Genomic DNA, 17,841 nt, shown 5'->3' with positions numbered 1-17,841 from the left:
ATACAACAGCAATAAGTGTCTTTTCAATTTTAAAAAGTTAAAATTTGCATGTGCATGCTGTATTTACAGCACAATATTGTCGGGACGTGGAACTGTCAATTTATGCGACAAGACACACAATTCAACCAGACCACACATCTTGAGAGAACAGCAGCCTCGTGCGCATGTCTGGCCCCACCCACGTGTCCACAGGATAGACACTGTGGATTGTGGAACAGAACTCACGTGGGTGATGTGACATTCAGATCGCCCGCTGAATGTTATGATCTGACTGATCATTTCACCTGGGGCAGCCTGTCAATGTGCGCATCGTGCACTTGCTCGCTGCAGCCGGACGCAACAGCGATATATGTTTTATGTACAAGGGCTGTCCATAAAGTATAGGTCCTTTTTATTTTTTTCAAAAACTATATGGATAAAATGCTGAAACCGACTTCTTCTGAAACTTCTCTGTTCTCTCACGACGTCCTGGATCAATAGAGCCTGAAATGTGGAGGTTTTCAGCTTGAAACAGGCTGATGACGGCGCCTGGGAGTGCTGCACGACGTCTCGCTCCGTGGGAAGTCCTTAAAGCGACAGTATCACCTCAAAGTCTCATCAGCCGTTAAAATTTTCACCGAAAACCAGCTTAATTTTTCGAACCGTGTCCACTTCGATGTGTCTCACAGGTTAAAAAAAATTTTTGATCAAACAAAGCACCAGTCTCTCAGCAACTTCTCAGACAAAGGAATTCCGACAAGGGGCTGGACGACTCTTACCACAAGGAGTGCTCACAGGCGAATGACGTCACCGACAGGCGTGGAAAAACTCACGCATGCGCACGAGGGTTCAAGCATGTCTGACATAAAAACATATGAATGAAATGCATATAGTTTTTGAAAAAAATAAAAAGGACCTATACTTTATGGACAGCCCTCGTATGTCCACGTGAGGACAGCAAGCAGACACACGCACATCACAGTGGACAGTTGTAAGGTCATGTTCGTCCAAACACGGTACGTGTTCCCCACCCAACCGGAAACTGAACATTCTTTGAATGTTCATTGAACATTTGCATGAGAACGTTTGCAAACATGGCATGAACATCATATGAACAAAGAATGAGGACAGCTAATGTTAGCATTTGAACATTCTACAAATGTTCATTTAATGTTCACAAACATGTGAACTGTTGAACCAGAACATTAAATGAACATTTGTAGAATGTTCGAATGCTGACATTACCTGTCCTCATTCTTTGTTCATATGATGTTCGTGCAATGTTCCTGCTCAATATATCTACAATTTTTTTGTGATTTTTCCAATTGAGAACTAAAAATGACGTAAAACAAACTTTATAAATGTTTTAAAATTCAACAGGTTTTATTCAAATAGTAACTTGCAATGTATTCATGGAATTCACATATAAAATCAATAATGCAGAAACTTTTGAAATCACTTACAGATTTAATGATGGAATTCATCTTTACAGAATTAAACATGCTCAGAAATAAAAAAAAAAGCACATAAAATGAAAAATTTTCAACTTTACAAAAGATTTCTTACATGGCATACCACCGACACTACTCCAAAAGATGTTCAGACAAAATAAGAATAAATCTTCGAGAAATAATAATGAAACCTAAAAAATTTCATCTATTGATCTACAACCAACTACACATTTTAGGAGCAAAAATAAATTCAGCTTACATCGACATACAGTTAATAATACTTTACGATATTTAAGAGCAAAACTGTGGACAGTTTTAAAACAAACATTACTCTCAAATTCCCTGAGAAAATTCCTCTGAAAAATATTAATATAAAGTTTTTAATCACAGATTTGAAGACTCAGTATGACATTAGTCAGATACGACAATGCAACTTGCCGAACACATTTTTAAGAGCGAAACTGAACAGTTTAACACAAACATTACAATCAATAAATTTCCTGAGGAAATTCACATGACAAAACACTAAGTTTTTATCACATAGAAGTATGACAGATACAATATAATTGAACACAATTTTTAAAGCAAAATTGAACAGTTTTAACACAAACACATTACAATAAAATTTCCTGAGGAAATTCATGATAAAAAAAAAAAAACAAAAATAATAAAAAAAATTAATTTAAATTAATGTTTGATCACCAGAGAAAAAGTTTCTCCGGAAGTAAAATAAAATTTTTATCAAAAATATTCCATGTACAAGGAAAATTAAATGCTGCTGCTAATCTGCTCATAAGCTTTGATACGAGGTCTGTCAATAAAGTATCGTACCTTTTTATTTTTTTCAAAAACTATATGGATTTCATTCATATGTTTTTACGTCAGACATGCTTGAACCCTCGTGCGCATGCATGAGTTTTTCCACGCCTGTTGGTGACGTCATTCACCTGTGAGCACACCTTGAGAAGGAGTGGTCCCGCCCCCTCGTCAGATTTTCATTGTCTGGAAATGGCGGAATGAAAAGGACTTTTTTTCCATCAGAATTTTTTCAGAAGCTGTTAGAGACTGGCACCTGGAAACCATTCGAAAAATTTATCTGGCTTTCGGTGAAAATTTTACGGGCTTCACAGAGAATAAGGACTTTTACTACAGCTTTTAGGACTGCTTTAAGGACGGTCGGTGCGCCGCGCTCCGACGACGCGGCACAAACCACTGGATCATTTCTAAACGGATGGCTCTGTGGATACGAGACCGTCGTGTGCTCTTTCTCTGGTTATCACAACAGCTGGACATCAGCCATTTTCTGGCAGATTTCACTTTTAAAAGAGATTCTGTCATGGAAAGCCACGTGGAGACTTCGCGCATCACGACCGATTCGCTGATGAAGCGAGACAAACACCGCCATTTCAGAGTGTTAGAGGACATGTTTTGACATGTCTATCTCGGCTTTCAGTGCTTACCAGTCGAGTGAGTATAAGAGAAATTGTGGAGAGCTGGACATGTCCCAACTTGTCCATCAGGTTCCGTTACCTTCTTTTGATATTCACAGCGTCGATATCACGGCACAAAGGCCCAGCCATTTGAAGCTAGCTGCTACCTCATGGGTAGCTATGTGGTGGTTCTTTGTGAGGAATCCCAGTCGACGAGCGTCCAGCGTTAGTCTCCTCTTCTGCTCTCAGTGGTCTCTTAATCATAGTATAGAGACTGAACAGGCAAATTAATTTGTGGAACACAAACTTCTATTTGCTAAAACAGAACGGAGTTAAGTGCTGTAACTCAGCTAAGTCTTCTTCTTCTGCTCTGTTAAACAGTGGGTTTTAACCCAACTCGGTGCACTACTGCCACCAACTGGTGAGTGAGTAGCACTGCAAGCAACTGTGAAGCAGCAAGCATATTGTTAACAAAATAATTTAATAGTAAATAGATCTATGTACACAAACTACTTTAAATAAAATGAATTCATTTGAATTGTATCCTCTGATAATGTTGGTCAAACATGTTTTAAAATAAAGCACTATAGTGTTTCAGACGTTCTGACCCAATTATTACAGTGGAACGTCTGGATAAAACGCCATTGCAATCTGTTTCCATAAAAAACATATTTTGGTAGCTGACAGTCACAGTCTGTAGTGATGTAAATTATTTTGCAAAAATTAATATTTCAATTAACAGAGTGCATGTTTCGGCGTTAGCTCTGTCATTTTATTACAGTAATCTTGAAATTATACAGTATATTCAGTAGGCCTGAATAAATCATAAATCGACAAATTCTTCGTTACCATGGTAGAGTGCTTAAATTATTTCCTATTGTTCATTTTACCTATGTTTGCACACATAATTTAAATGGAGTCCAACATTAACTTTCTGTATGTCGTAAATGATATTTAATGTTTTCCTATAATGTTAAATTTTATATATATATATATATATATATATATATATATATATATATATATATATATATACATACACACACACACACACACACACACATACACACTTTTATTTAGAGGCAAGCTTTACACATACAACATGAACATTATGTGAATGTTGAACATTAAGCATACATTCTATGAACATTTGATTGATTTTTGCTAATGTTTCCTTACGTTTGTCTGTTTGCTTCCATGCAAACATTAGATAAACATCGCAAACATTATATGAATGTTCGCAAACTTGCTGAACAGTAAATGAACATTCTATGAACGTTTAGTTGATGTTCACAAATGTTCGCCTCCATTCAAACAGACAAACATCACAAACATTACATGAACATTCACAAACTTGCTGAACAGTAAACAAACATTCTATGAACATTTGTTTGATGTTTGCAAATGTTCGCTTCCGGGTGGGCAGCCGTGACGTCCAGAACCAGAGATTTCAACAGCTGCTGCTGTCGGAGGCCACACCCCCAGTCAGTTCAGTACCACACCAATGTTTCACTCTCTTCTTTTTCTTTCTTTGCTTTTTTAGTTATTTATGTAACTGTATATGCGGTGGTGGGCACACTTCCGATAATCCGATAACAGATCATTATCGAAGATAATGTTTTTGTTATCGGATTATCATTTTAGATAACTTAAAGATAACTTTAAAAACCATTATCGGACTAATTATCTTCCGATGAATTGTCCCCTGATAACGTTTAGACTGATAACGCAGTAAACCCAGCTAAACAACAGCAAATATTTTTAAATATCAGGTGAGACCTACCTGTCAAAAGTTTCCTAACAGATGTATATAGTTCTATCCTCTGCAAACAGTAGCGAAATACTTCCAGGAAAAACCACTCTACCTCTGCAGGCAAAGGAGAACTAGTCACACACACACACAAAAAAAACTCATTTCCTTTAACACCATACTGATGTGCTGGCAATATCACCCAAGTCATCCAGAGGCATACATTTTTAACTTATGGTTCCAATTTTAACAAAACTAATTTTGGACAAGTTATTTAAAATTACTGTCATGTCTGAAGTTTTATAAAGTGAAAATATCAGATATATGTTTTAGTTTTAAAATAATGTGCTAATTTTTAAGGTTTTGTGAGTACATGCTGAGCCCAGCAGTGAATTATGGGTAGGACAGGGTGTTCACGACAGGACAAATGCATTTCAGACACACTGTTCAGGCTCCACGGACAGCAGCATTAAACTCTAGTGCCTGAAACTCTCGTGAATATATTCTCTGGGTTTATAGACGTTATTGTATTTGCGTTTGTTAAATTCCACGCATCTTAAATGTAGCAGACAGATTATCTCGGATTTTGTTTTGGAAAGATTTCAAGGACTCTACTGCCATCTACTGGCCACTGGTGTTCATGGCCGTATTTTTATTTTTTATTTATTTATTTTTTTTACAAATTAAGTTTAAAAACAAAACAACAACAACAAAAACATTACAAGACAGCTCTGTGGTGTTTGCACAGGCACAGTGTGAGTGGTTGGACGCTTGTAGCCCCTTAGCCGCAGGATACCCTCACGACGGCCGACCATAATAATATCAAACAGGTTTGATTTTCATTCGACCATACGATCGGCGATCAGGAGGTGGTCGTCTGATGTTAAATGCAGCTTGTTACTCCATGTACACTACACGATGCAGGACGTGTGATTAACCTGAAACTCGGTCCAAAAAATTCTCTCGCACAGTGTAAAGCCAACATTTATGTGTCAATATTGAGTGCACGTTTTACAACATCATAAATCGTGCGCACATTCTCTCCACATGTAAAACATTTTGCGATGATACTTCCAGGGCTCCGTAAAAATGCCTGTTTTTACAAATAAAAAATGGAATATTTTACAAGCACATTTATCTCAATTATCTGTAAACACCAACACACGACACACGTCACATTAACGTGTTGGTTTACATAATGAATGATTGAACCAATCAGTGTTTAGCAGAGGCACATTTTACCCAGAATCCTTTGCGATCTGTCTGTGTGTGTTACAAAACCTCAGAATTAGTGCATTATTCAACATTAAAAGATATATGTTATATTTTAACTTTGTACAAATAACAGAATTGACATTAATGGAGTTATTCTATCAGTATTCACACAAAAAAAAAGAGTTGTAGTCTTACACACCTCTCTGCAGCTTCTCTCCCCCTGCCATCCCCTCATTACCCCATCCCCGTAGAGACGGTGCCTGCTCCCAGACTACCAATAACCAGCAAAAATCTATTTAAGCATAAAAATTCAAAAAGAAAAAATAATATAGCACCTTCTACTGCACCACAGACTAAAACAGTTAAATGTGGTCTATTAAACATTAGGTCTCTCTCTTCTAAGTCCCTGTTGGTAAATGATATAATAATTGATCAACATATTGATTTATTCTGCCTAACAGAAACCTGGTTACAGCAGGATGAATATGTTAGTTTAAATGAGTCAACACCCCCGAGTCACACTAACTGTCAGAATGCTCGTAGCACGGGCCGGGGCGGTGGATTAGCAGCAATCTTCCATTCCAGCTTATTAATTAATCAAAAACCCAGACAGAGCTTTAATTCATTTGAAAGCTTGTCTCTTAGTCTTGTCCATCCAAATTGGAAGTCCCAAAAACCAGTTTTATTTATTATCTATCGTCCACCTGGTCGTTACTGTGAGTTTCTCTGTGAATTTTCAGACCTTTTGTCTGACTTAGTGCTTAGCTCAGATAAGATAATTATAGTGGGCGATTTTAACATCCACACAGATGCTGAGAATGACAGCCTCAACACTGCATTTAATCTATTATTAGACTCTATTGGCTTTGCTCAAAAAGTAAATGAGTCCACCCACCACTTTAATCATATCTTAGATCTTGTTCTGACTTATGGTATGGAAATAGAAGACTTAACAGTATTCCCTGAAAACTCCCTTCTGTCTGATCATTTTTTAATAACATTTACATTTACTCTGATGGACTACCCAGCAGTAGGGAATAAGTTTCATTACACTAGAAGTCTTTCAGAAAGCGCTGTAACTAGGTTTAAGGATATGATTCCTTCTTTATGTTCTCTAATGCCATATACCAACACAGAGCAGAGTAGCTACCTAAACTCTGTAAGGGAGATAGAGTATCTCGTCAATAGTTTTACATCCTCATTGAAGACAACTTTGGATGCTGTAGCTCCTCTGAAAAAGAGAGCTTTAAATCAGAAGTGTCTGACTCCATGGTATAACTCTCAAACTCGTAGCTTAAAGCAGATAACCCGTAAGTTGGAGAGGAAATGGCGTCTCACTAATTTAGAAGATCTTCACTTAGCCTGGAAAAAGAGTCTGTTGCTCTATAAAAAAGCCCTCCGTAAAGCTAGGACATCTTTCTACTCATCACTAATTGAAGAAAATAAGAACAACCCCAGGTTTCTTTTCAGCACTGTAGCCAGGCTGACAAAGAGTCAGAGCTCTATTGAGCTGAGTATTCCATTATCTTTAACTAGTAATGAGTTCATGACTTTCTTTGCTAACAAAATTTTAACTATTAGAGAAAAAATTACTCATAACCATCCCAAAGACGTATCGTTATCTTTGGCTGCTTTCAGTGATGCCGGTATTTGGTTAGACTCTTTCTCTCCGATTGTTCTGTCTGAGTTATTTTCATTAGTTACTTCATCCAAACCATCAACATGTTTATTAGACCCCATTCCTACCAGGCTGCTCAAGGAAGCCCTACCATTATTTAATGCTTCGATCTTAAATATGATCAATCTATCTTTGTTAGTTGGCTATGTACCACAGGCTTTTAAGGTGGCAGTAATTAAACCATTACTTAAAAAGCCATCACTTGACCCAGCTATCTTAGCTAATTATAGGCCAATCTCCAACCTTCCTTTTCTCTCAAAAATTCTTGAAAGGGTAGTTGTAAAACAGCTAACTGATCATCTGCAGAGGAATGGTCTATTTGAAGAGTTTCAGTCAGGTTTTAGAATTCATCATAGTACAGAAACAGCATTAGTGAAGGTTACAAATGATCTTCTTATGGCCTCGGACAGTGGACTCATCTCTGTGCTTGTTCTGTTAGACCTCAGTGCTGCTTTTGATACTGTTGACCATAAAATTTTATTACAGAGATTAGAGCATGCCATAGGTATTAAAGGCACTGCGCTGCGGTGGTTTGAATCATATTTGTCTAATAGATTACAATTTGTTCATGTAAATGGGGAATCTTCTTCACAGACTAAAGTTAATTATGGAGTTCCACAAGGTTCTGTGCTAGGACCAATTTTATTCACTTTATATATGCTTCCCTTAGGCAGTATTATTAGACGGTATTGCTTAAATTTTCATTGTTACGCAGATGATACCCAGCTTTATCTATCCATGAAGCCAGAGGACACACACCAATTAGCTAAACTGCAGGATTGTCTTACAGACATAAAGACATGGATGACCTCTAATTTCCTGCTTTTAAACTCAGATAAAACTGAAGTTATTGTTCTTGGCCCCACAAATCTTAGAAACATGGTGTCTAACCAGATCCTTACTCTGGATGGCATTACCCTGACCTCTAGTAATACTGTGAGAAATCTTGGAGTCATTTTTGATCAGGATATGTCATTCAAAGTGCATATTAAACAAATATGTAGGACTGCTTTTTTGCATTTACGCAATATCTCTAAAATCAGAAAGGTCTTGTCTCGGAGTGATGCTGAAAAACTAATTCATGCATTTATTTCCTCTAGGCTGGACTATTGTAATTCATTATTATCAGGTTGTCCTAAAAGTTCCCTAAAAAGCCTTCAGTTAATTCAAAATGCTGCAGCTAGAGTGCTGACGGGGACTAGAAGGAGAGAGCATATCTCACCCATATTGGCCTCTCTTCATTGGCTTCCTGTTAATTCTAGAATAGAATTTAAAATTCTTCTTCTTACTTATAAGGTTTTGAATAATCAGGTCCCATCTTATCTTAGGGACCTCGTAGTACCATATCACCCCAATAGAGCGCTTCGCTCTCAGACTGCAGGCTTACTTGTAGTTCCTAGGGTTTGTAAGAGTAGAATGGGAGGCAGAGCCTTCAGCTTTCAGGCTCCTCTCCTGTGGAACCAGCTCCCAATTCAGATCAGGGAGACAGACACCCTCTCTACTTTTAAGATTAGGCTTAAAACTTTCCTTTTTGCTAAAGCTTATAGTTAGGGCTGGATCAGGTGACCCTGAACCATCCCTTAGTTATGCTGCTATAGACGTAGACTGCTGGGGGGTTCCCATGATGCACTGTTTCTTTCTCTTTTTGCTCTGTATGCACCACTCTGCATTTAATCATTAGTGATCGATCTCTGCTCCCCTCCACAGCATGTCTTTTTCCTGGTTCTCTCCCTCAGCCCCAACCAGTCCCAGCAGAAGACTGCCCCTCCCTGAGCCTGGTTCTGCTGGAGGTTTCTTCCTGTTAAAAGGGAGTTTTTCCTTCCCACTGTAGCCAAGTGCTTGCTCACAGGGGGTCGTTTTGACCGTTGGGGTTTTACATCATTATTGTATGGCCTTGCCTTACAATATAAAGCGCCTTGGGGCAACTGTTTGTTGTGATTTGGCGCTATATAAAAAAAAAAATTGAAAAAAATTGAAAATTGAAAATTGAAAACCATAAGTCAGGATGCCTTTATTTTTCAAGACCTCCGCCTGACCGGAGCATTTCGATTGGTAGAGAGCTGGCTTTGTGATTGCTCTCAGGGTGCTTCAGTGCTTCACCCGTGTAGCTTCTAGCAGGGGGTAGCATGTTCAAACATAGAAATGCTGACTCATTGTTTGAGTCTTATATCGCTTCCAAATGTGATCGTGGTGTTAAAACTCAAATTCAGCTTGTTAGTAGTTGCAAATGTACCAGAGACAACACTGGAATTTATCGGTTATCTGTAACTTCCGATACATTTTTGGGTAGTTCATTGGTTTATCTTTATCAAAGATAAATTTTCAGTTATCTGATTATCTGTTATCGAAGTTAATTTTTTGGTTATCTGTGCCCACCACTGTGTATATGTAGGTAGTGTAGTACTTATTAATATACCTATCCTGGCTGTGGTCTCTGTGTTTTAAATGTGACACGTCGTGTGCACTGAGCTGTCATTTGTAGCTGTCAGTGAGTCTCTGGTCAGCAGCTGGGGGGCAGCTTGCTGTGCTGATTGCGCTCAGACTTGACTATCCGGCCCCCATGTGATCATGTCAGGGCATACATAAGCATTTTATGCAAGTGTAGGGGAGGTGATGGTCGAGTGGCTAAGCATTGGGCTTGAGACCAGAGGATCCTCGATTCAAATCCCAGCCTGACCAGAAAATCAGAAAATCACTAAGGGCCCTTGGATAAGGTCCTTAATCCCCAATTTGCTCCTGGTGTGTAGTGAGTACCTTGTATGGCAGCACCCTGACATCAGGATGAATGTGAGGCATTGGTATGTAAAGCACTTTAACAGTAGAACTACCAGAGTGGTGCCAAATGGCACTGCTGGGGTAATTTAGAACTCATTAGGCCACCTTTTCTTATGTAAGTGCAGCCATTAGATAGGAATGTAGCATTAACAGAGTGACCGGCAGTTTGAGCCTGTGAGAATGTTCAGTTTTTTAAAAAGTGGTGCAGAAGCTTCTGTTGAATTAGAAAAAGTTGCCAGTCTTAAAAAAACATTTCAGCAGTGTAAATTTTAAGGAGGTTGGACGGGTATGTGTTTGCCCAAATTATGTTACCGTAAATCAAATATGGATAAATCAAAGAATAATACAGGGTCAATGGACAAGCCTTATATACAAAATGTCTGAGTTTGCTGATGATTCCAAATGATCTTACTGTTTTTTGTGGATAAAATTAATGTGTTTCTGGTTCAAATTCTCATCCACGACAATGCCTAAAAATTTGACATGGGATACATGGGATAAATTTCATTTCCTTCAGTTGAAACTCTAGTATAGAGTTTGAGCAGCGCAAGCTGACATGGGCTTATGTTCATCTACCCATCTGTAAAAGCTGTCTTCTTTTTTACTGTAAAGCACTTTGGTATTTCTGTCCTTCTCCCTAATCAACAGAAGCTTCTGCACCACTTTTTAAAAAAACTGAACATTCTCACAGTATACAATATAAATATTTATCAGATGTGTGTGTTTATTTACGAAAACATGTTCTCACCTTTATGTTTACCATTATTTGTACAGTAGTGTTCAGAATAATAATAGTGCTATGTGACTAAAAAGATTAATCCAGGTTTTGAGTATATTTCTTATTGTTACATGGGAAACAAGGTACCAGCAGATGCAGTATTTTCTCACAAATCCAACAAGACCAGATACATGATATGCACACTCTTAAGGCTATGAAATTGGGCTATTATTAAAAAAAAGTAGAAAAGGGAGTGTTCACAATCATAGTAGTGTGGCATTCAGTCAATGAGTTCATCAATTTTGTGGAACAAAGAGGTGTGAATCAGGTGTCCCCTATTTAAGGATGAAGCCAGCACCTGTTGAACATGCTTATTTCTTTGAAAGCCTGAGGAAAATGGGACATTCAAGACATTGTTCAGAAGAACAGCATAGTTTGATTTAAAAGTTGATTGGGGAGGGGAAAACTTATACGCAGGTTCAAAAAAATTATAGGATGTTCATCTACAATGATTTCCGATGCTTTAAAATGGACAAAAAACCAGAGACGCATGGAAGAAAATGGAAAACAACCATCAAAATGGATAGAAGAATAACCAGAATGGCAAAGGCTCACCCTCTGTTAAATAAAAGACGTGTAGAAGAGGTTACAATTTGCCAAAGAACACATCAACTGGCCTAAAGAGAAATGGAGGAATATTTTGTGGACTGATGAGAGTAAAATTGTTCTTTATGGGTCCAAGGGCCGCAGACAGTTTGTGAGAAGACCCCCAAACTCTGAATTCAAGCCACAGTTTACAGTGAAGACAGTGAAGCTTGGTGGTGCAAGCATCATGATATGGGCATGTTTCTCCTACTATGGTGTTGGGCCTATATATCGCATACCAGGTATCATGGATCAGTTTGGATATGTCAAAATACTTGAAGACGTCATGTTGCCTTATGCTGAAGAGGACATGCCCTTGAAATGGGTGTTTCAACAAGACAATGACCCCAAGCACACTAGTAACCAAGCAAAATCTTGGTTCCAAACCAACAAAATTAACTTGCAGATGTGAAGAAATCATGAAAAACTGTGGTTATACAACTAAATAGTAGTTATTGATTCACGGGTTTGCTAAAAAAGCAGTTTGAACATAATAGTTTTGAGTTTGTAGCATCAACAGCAGATGCTACTATTATTGTGAACACCCCCTTTTCTACTTTTTACTAATAGCCCAATTTCATAGTCTTAAGAGTGTGCATATCATGAATGCTTGGTCTTGCTGGATTTGTGAGAATCTACTGAATCTACTGGTACCTTGTTTCCCATGTAACAATAAGAAATATACTCAAAACATGGATTAATCTTTTTAGTCACATAGCACTACTATTATTCTGAACACTACTGTATGCATGCATAACAGGGACTTTTCTGACTTTCTCAAAGTCAGAATGCAAGCTTGAGCAGAAAGCTCAAACTGCTGGTCACTCTGGTACTGGCACATTCCGATTTAATGGCTGCACTTACATATGGAACATAAGAACAGGTACGTAAGAAAAGGTGGCCTAATGAGTTTTAAATTACCCCAGCAGTGCCATTTGGCACCCTCCGGTCAGAATAGGAGGTGGGAGAAAAGGCTGGATTTTTGAGTGTTAAGCATCTGATGCAGATGGAAAAGCGCTATATAAATGCAGTCCATTTACCATTTAAGTGTGCTCCCCCAGCACGCCACATGTGTTCGGGAAAGCGCGGGGGAGACACACGTATGCCACATGTGTTTTGGTGGGAGCAGGGAGGTGCGACAGGCGTACACGTGCGATACACATGCAAGCCATGTGTGTGGCTTTTTGCAATGCCACACTTGTGGGGGCACTTAGACAAATTTCACATCTAGCTCGAAACTGATTGTCTGCTCACTGTTGCCATGCCAATAGTGAGAATGGCCACACATTTTCTAAGTGCCAAGCGAGCGGTGTTGAATGTTCGTGTGTGTCACCTGGAATTTGGCCAACACCTGCCGTGAAAGGGATCGAATGGGCTCTCACAGGGCACTCTGTCTTTCAGCCGCTGGTGTGTGCGAAAAGATGTAGCAACAGGTGTACGAGGCAACACCGATTTTTCACGAATGGCATGCAATTCCTGCTTCGTGCGCTAGTCGGCTTCAATAGTGTTATGTGTGAAGGGGCCCTAAAGTTAGTTGAATTAAATGATTAGCAGCTTGCAAATAACTGTAAAGACTACTGCATATTCAGCTTTGAAATTTTGGGTGCTGGCAGATACAGGTAAGGACCAGTAAACCTTCTTTGCTGGATCACGTTGGCATCTTTTAATATGCACAGTGACCACAACACTAATAAAGACAGATAGGCCATTTAAGCTGCTTGTGAAGACTTGTTGATAGTCGCAGAGTCCTGGTGGCCATTTACGCCATTGTTGCTTCAGTTACAGTTCACCTTTAGTATCTTTGGTTATGCTGTTTAAAGATTCCAAATAATGAATGGGAGGGTTTTCTAATCTCCTAAGACTAGTATGTCACTGGGCCGCGACAAGTTGTGACTAGCATTCATGAAGGATATCGCCTCACTTTTGTGGGGGTTAGTCATCCCTCACGTGAGTCACAGGGCATTGTTCATGTGTCACTTTACTTTTGAAGAGTTTGAAAATTAGCGTAACAAAGTTCCTCGCCAAATTGTCATACGACCATCACAAATGCTTCTGAATGTAGTCTCAATGACTCAGAGCGTCCACAGCATGTGAGACAACTTGTGACACACTTTTCCTTTTACATGTTCGAAGAACACTCTGTCACTTCTGGAAGTGACAGAGTGAGTTCTCTGCCAGCCTGGCCATGCATGCTGAAGGAGTCTTGTCTTGCAGTGGAGGAGCTGTGTCATTCATTGGAAGTATGTTTTATGCATTGGCCCGGTAATGCATTCATGCAGGCTGGACAAATCCTGTCCGGTGCCACTGGAGCCATGCCATTCAGTAGATTTAAGTTTCATGCTATATTGTGTTATCCTCTGCAATTCGTGGTGAGGTGGCCGTTCCAACACATTGAGGAGGCTTCCAGAGGATCTGGGAGCCGTGCGTGCGTCGAGGAGGCTGGCCAACAGAGGACTGTAAACTAGTCATTACTGGGAAGAGAGGACAGTAGAGCCAGCAGGGACAAAAATATTGACGAGACGCATCTCCTAGACATCATTCTGCAAGTTGATGAGTGCACTGTCCACACTTTTGTTCCTGAGTTTATTTATTTATGTATTTTATTTTATTATTTACAGTGCTTTGTCTTCTGTGCCTACAGACACACGTAATAACAATACGAGGTCTATTAGAAAAGTATCCGACCTTACTATTTTTTTCAAAAACCATATGGATTTGAATCACGTGTGATTACATCAGACATGCTTGAACCCTCGTGGGCATGCAAGAGTTTTTTCACGCCTGTCGGTTACGTCATTCGCCTGTGGGCAGTCTTTGAGTGAGGAGTCGTCCACCCTCTCGTTGATTTTTTCATTGTTTAGGAATGGCTCAGAGACTTTTTCAGAGAAAAAGGCTCAGAGAAAAAATGGGTCAGAGAAAATTTTTCCTGGACCTGTGAGGAATATCCGAGTGGACACTATTCGAGAAATTCAGCTGGTTTTCGGTGAAAAGTTTAACGGCTGATGAGAGATTATGGGGTGTTTCTGTCGGTGTAAGGACTTCCCATGGAGCGGGACATCCTGCAGCGCTTCCAGGCGCCGTCGTTGGCCTGTTTCGACCTGAAAACATCCTAATTTAAGGCTTAATTCACCCAGGACGTCGTGAGAGAACAGAGAAGATTCAGAAGAGGACGGCATGAGGACTTTATGCGGACATTCCACTGTTTAAGGACATTTTTTAATGAAAGACGTGCGTGCAAATTCGCCGAGTCGTTTCTGTGACGACTCGGCAAATCTGTGTGCGCCAAGACAGGAAAAACACCTCCGTGTTGAAAACCATTTGTAAAATTCAGGCGGCTTTTGATGGCTTTCAACAAGTGAGTAACTGAGAAATTGTTTAACAGCTTGGGCCCGCAGTTGGGTCCGGCCCGACATGCGACTCTGCCCGCATGTTCTTTCATTACAAAATGTCTGTTAACAATGGAATGTCCGCATAAACTCCTCATGCCGACTTCTGAAAGTTCTCTGCTCTCTCACGACTTTCTGGATCAACAGAGCCTGAAATGTGGAAGTTTTCAACTTGAAACGGTGAGACGCTGCCGCCTCGTAGCGCAGATTGCCGCCAGGCGCCATGGGCCGTCCTTACGGCGACTCTACCAGACCAAAAGTTTTACCGAAAACCAGCTGAATTTCTCGAATGGTGTCCACTCAGTTGTGCCTTACAGTTTTGAAAACATTTTGATAAAGCAACATGCGCCGTCTCGGGCAGCATGTGAAACAAAGGAAGTCAGCCGAGAGGGCGGGACCACATCTCACTCAAGGCCTGCCCACAGGGAAATGACGTCACCGACACTCGTGAAAAAACTCACGCATGCGCACGAGGGTTCAAGCATGATTGGTGTAATCGCACGTCATTCAAATCCATATAGTTAAAAAAAAATAAAAGGGTCGTTTATTATCTAATAGACCATGTATATCAGCACTCCACAGCCATCCTGAGCACTTTATGTGCAAATTGTGCTGTCATTTCAGCTGCGTGGCATTCATGAGCAAATCCTTGCACCTGCAATGGCCATGCTAATAGTGCTCTACATTCTCAAAAGTGCTATGCAGCATTTGGCACTATGTATGTGGACTACTCACGATTTTTGGCTCTATTTTTGGCGCCAGTCTGTGTGACATTTGGGCGACATGTGTCATGAGTATCAATTGAGTGAGATTCCAACTGTAAAAGTGTTGCTAATTCACCTGTTTTGTCAAGATTTTGTATCTGCAACTACTTGCCAACAGTCACAGTCCAGTGAGATACAACCCTAAGTAGCCTACATGGCAAATCAGTTAAGCTTTTTAACTGATTTGCCTTAGTTAACCATCACAACAATTTGATATCCTCCTTTAAACAGCTTTCAAAGAAGTCTGGGGGCATCCATGAGTCTCCCAAGATTGTGAATTCCCAGTTTTACCAAAACAGTGCTGAGCAGACAGGAAACAACCATTCTGGAGCTTCAGTTACCGGTAAATAAAGAATAGATTGGAGTACTAGAAGCCAGTATTGAGTGCAAACACATTGAATAGAGGGCTACAACTGTGTGGATAAATGTGATTTGAGGTTGGAAATCAGCCAAAATACTGTATGAATGGATAGATGGCTTTTGTTATTGAATGACTGATCAAATAACCAATAATACAGATAATGGTATAAAACACACATAAACCCACCAGTGAAGATGCAAATCTTTCACTTCCTGAATGTTCTCCTTCTCTCAAACAGTACAAAGGCACCAAACCCAGAGAGAGCTGGGAAATGTGGCACCCAACTTTGGTGGCAGAGGCTTTGTTCGCTATAGCCAACATCTTCAGTTCTTTGCGCCTCATCAGCCTTTTCACTGCCAACTCACACCTTGGACCCTTACAGATATCACTGGGACGCATGCTGCTGGACATCCTCAAGTTCCTCTTCATCTACTGTCTGGTGCTGTTAGCCTTTGCTAATGGACTCAACCAGCTCTACTTTTACTATGAGACAGATCAGGTTGGTAAATGCAAGGGTATCCGCTGTGTCCAGCAGAATAACGCCTTCTCAACGTAAGTAGAAGTTTTAAAATTATCCCCAATAAATAACTATGCACCATTAATAAGAAATTTGTTGTTTAGTGGGACATAAATTTAATGAATTTCATCACTTTGTTTTTTAGGCTGTTTGAGACACTGCAGTCATTGTTTTGGGCCATATTTGGCCTTGTAGCCCTCCATGTGACTAACGTAAATGAGACACATGAGTTCACAGAGTTTGTGGGAAGTACCATGTTTGGCACATATAATATCATCTCTCTAGTCGTTCTTCTGAACATGTTAATTGCAATGATGAACAACTCCTACCAGCACATCGCTGTGAGTGGTGTCACTGCTTCATTTACAACCCCAATATTACAAAACTTGATCAAATAGACAAGTTTAAAAAAAAAAAAAAAAAAGCAAAACAGAGTGCTTCGCATTCACACTCTAGTATATTCATTTTATTGGCTTTGTGAATATAGATAAATGGCTGCTTTCAAGCAGTGCCAATGGTCCAGTTAGTAGAGCAGATAGCAGAATAATTATGCACAAATTCATAAAAGCATGAAATTTTCCACATTATATTTTGGGGCCCAAAATAACATTTTCAGATGTTGAACCACCTTGAGAGACATCTATGTTGGTTGCCATCTTGGATTTTAAAAAAGGCTGCCCGCAAAACTGATTTTTCTCAATTTTGTAATGATCTTGGTGTCTAAACCGACATTTTAAGGAGGAAGGAATCCAATGAAATCTACCCCAATGAGCCAGACATGACCACAAAGCTGTTAAATTGTTTCCTTTTATTTGGCATTTTACTGATGATCTGTCTTGGCTTGTTTAGCCAAATAGATGGCGGCAGACTTAATGCAGTATCTGAGTATACAACCCCAATTCCAATGAAGTTGGGATGTTGTGTAAAATGTAAATTAAAACAGAATGCAATAATTTGCAAATTCTTTTCAACCTATATTCAATTAAATACACCACAAACACAAGATATTTAATGTTCAAGCTGACAAACGTTATTGTTTTTGTGCAAATATTTGCTCATTTTGAAATGGATGCCTGCAACACATTTCAAAAAAGCTGAAACAGTGCAGTTTACCACTGTGTTACATCACCTTTCCTTCTAACAACACTCAATAAGCATTTGGGAACTGAGGA

General features: G+C 39.5%; 1 protein-coding gene across 3 annotated transcripts in view; it reads left to right on the top strand.

Moving 5' to 3' along the window:
* Positions 1-17,841, top strand: part of trpc4b (transient receptor potential cation channel, subfamily C, member 4b) — a 78,461-nt gene that overhangs the window by 52,062 nt on the left and 8,558 nt on the right. For all 3 annotated transcript variants that reach the window (XM_034168409.1, XM_034168408.1, XM_034168407.1), the window contains exons 6-7: positions 16,391-16,704; positions 16,815-17,010. In XM_034168409.1, the coding sequence (XP_034024300.1) occupies positions 16,391-16,704; positions 16,815-17,010 (510 nt within the window). The remainder of the gene's footprint in view (positions 1-16,390; positions 16,705-16,814; positions 17,011-17,841) is intronic.

This window comes from Thalassophryne amazonica, chromosome 4, assembly GCF_902500255.1.
Source record: "Thalassophryne amazonica chromosome 4, fThaAma1.1, whole genome shotgun sequence".
In the NCBI taxonomy this organism is placed as follows: domain Eukaryota; kingdom Metazoa; phylum Chordata; class Actinopteri; order Batrachoidiformes; family Batrachoididae; genus Thalassophryne; species Thalassophryne amazonica.
This window is presented reverse-complemented; position numbering and strand designations above follow the sequence as displayed.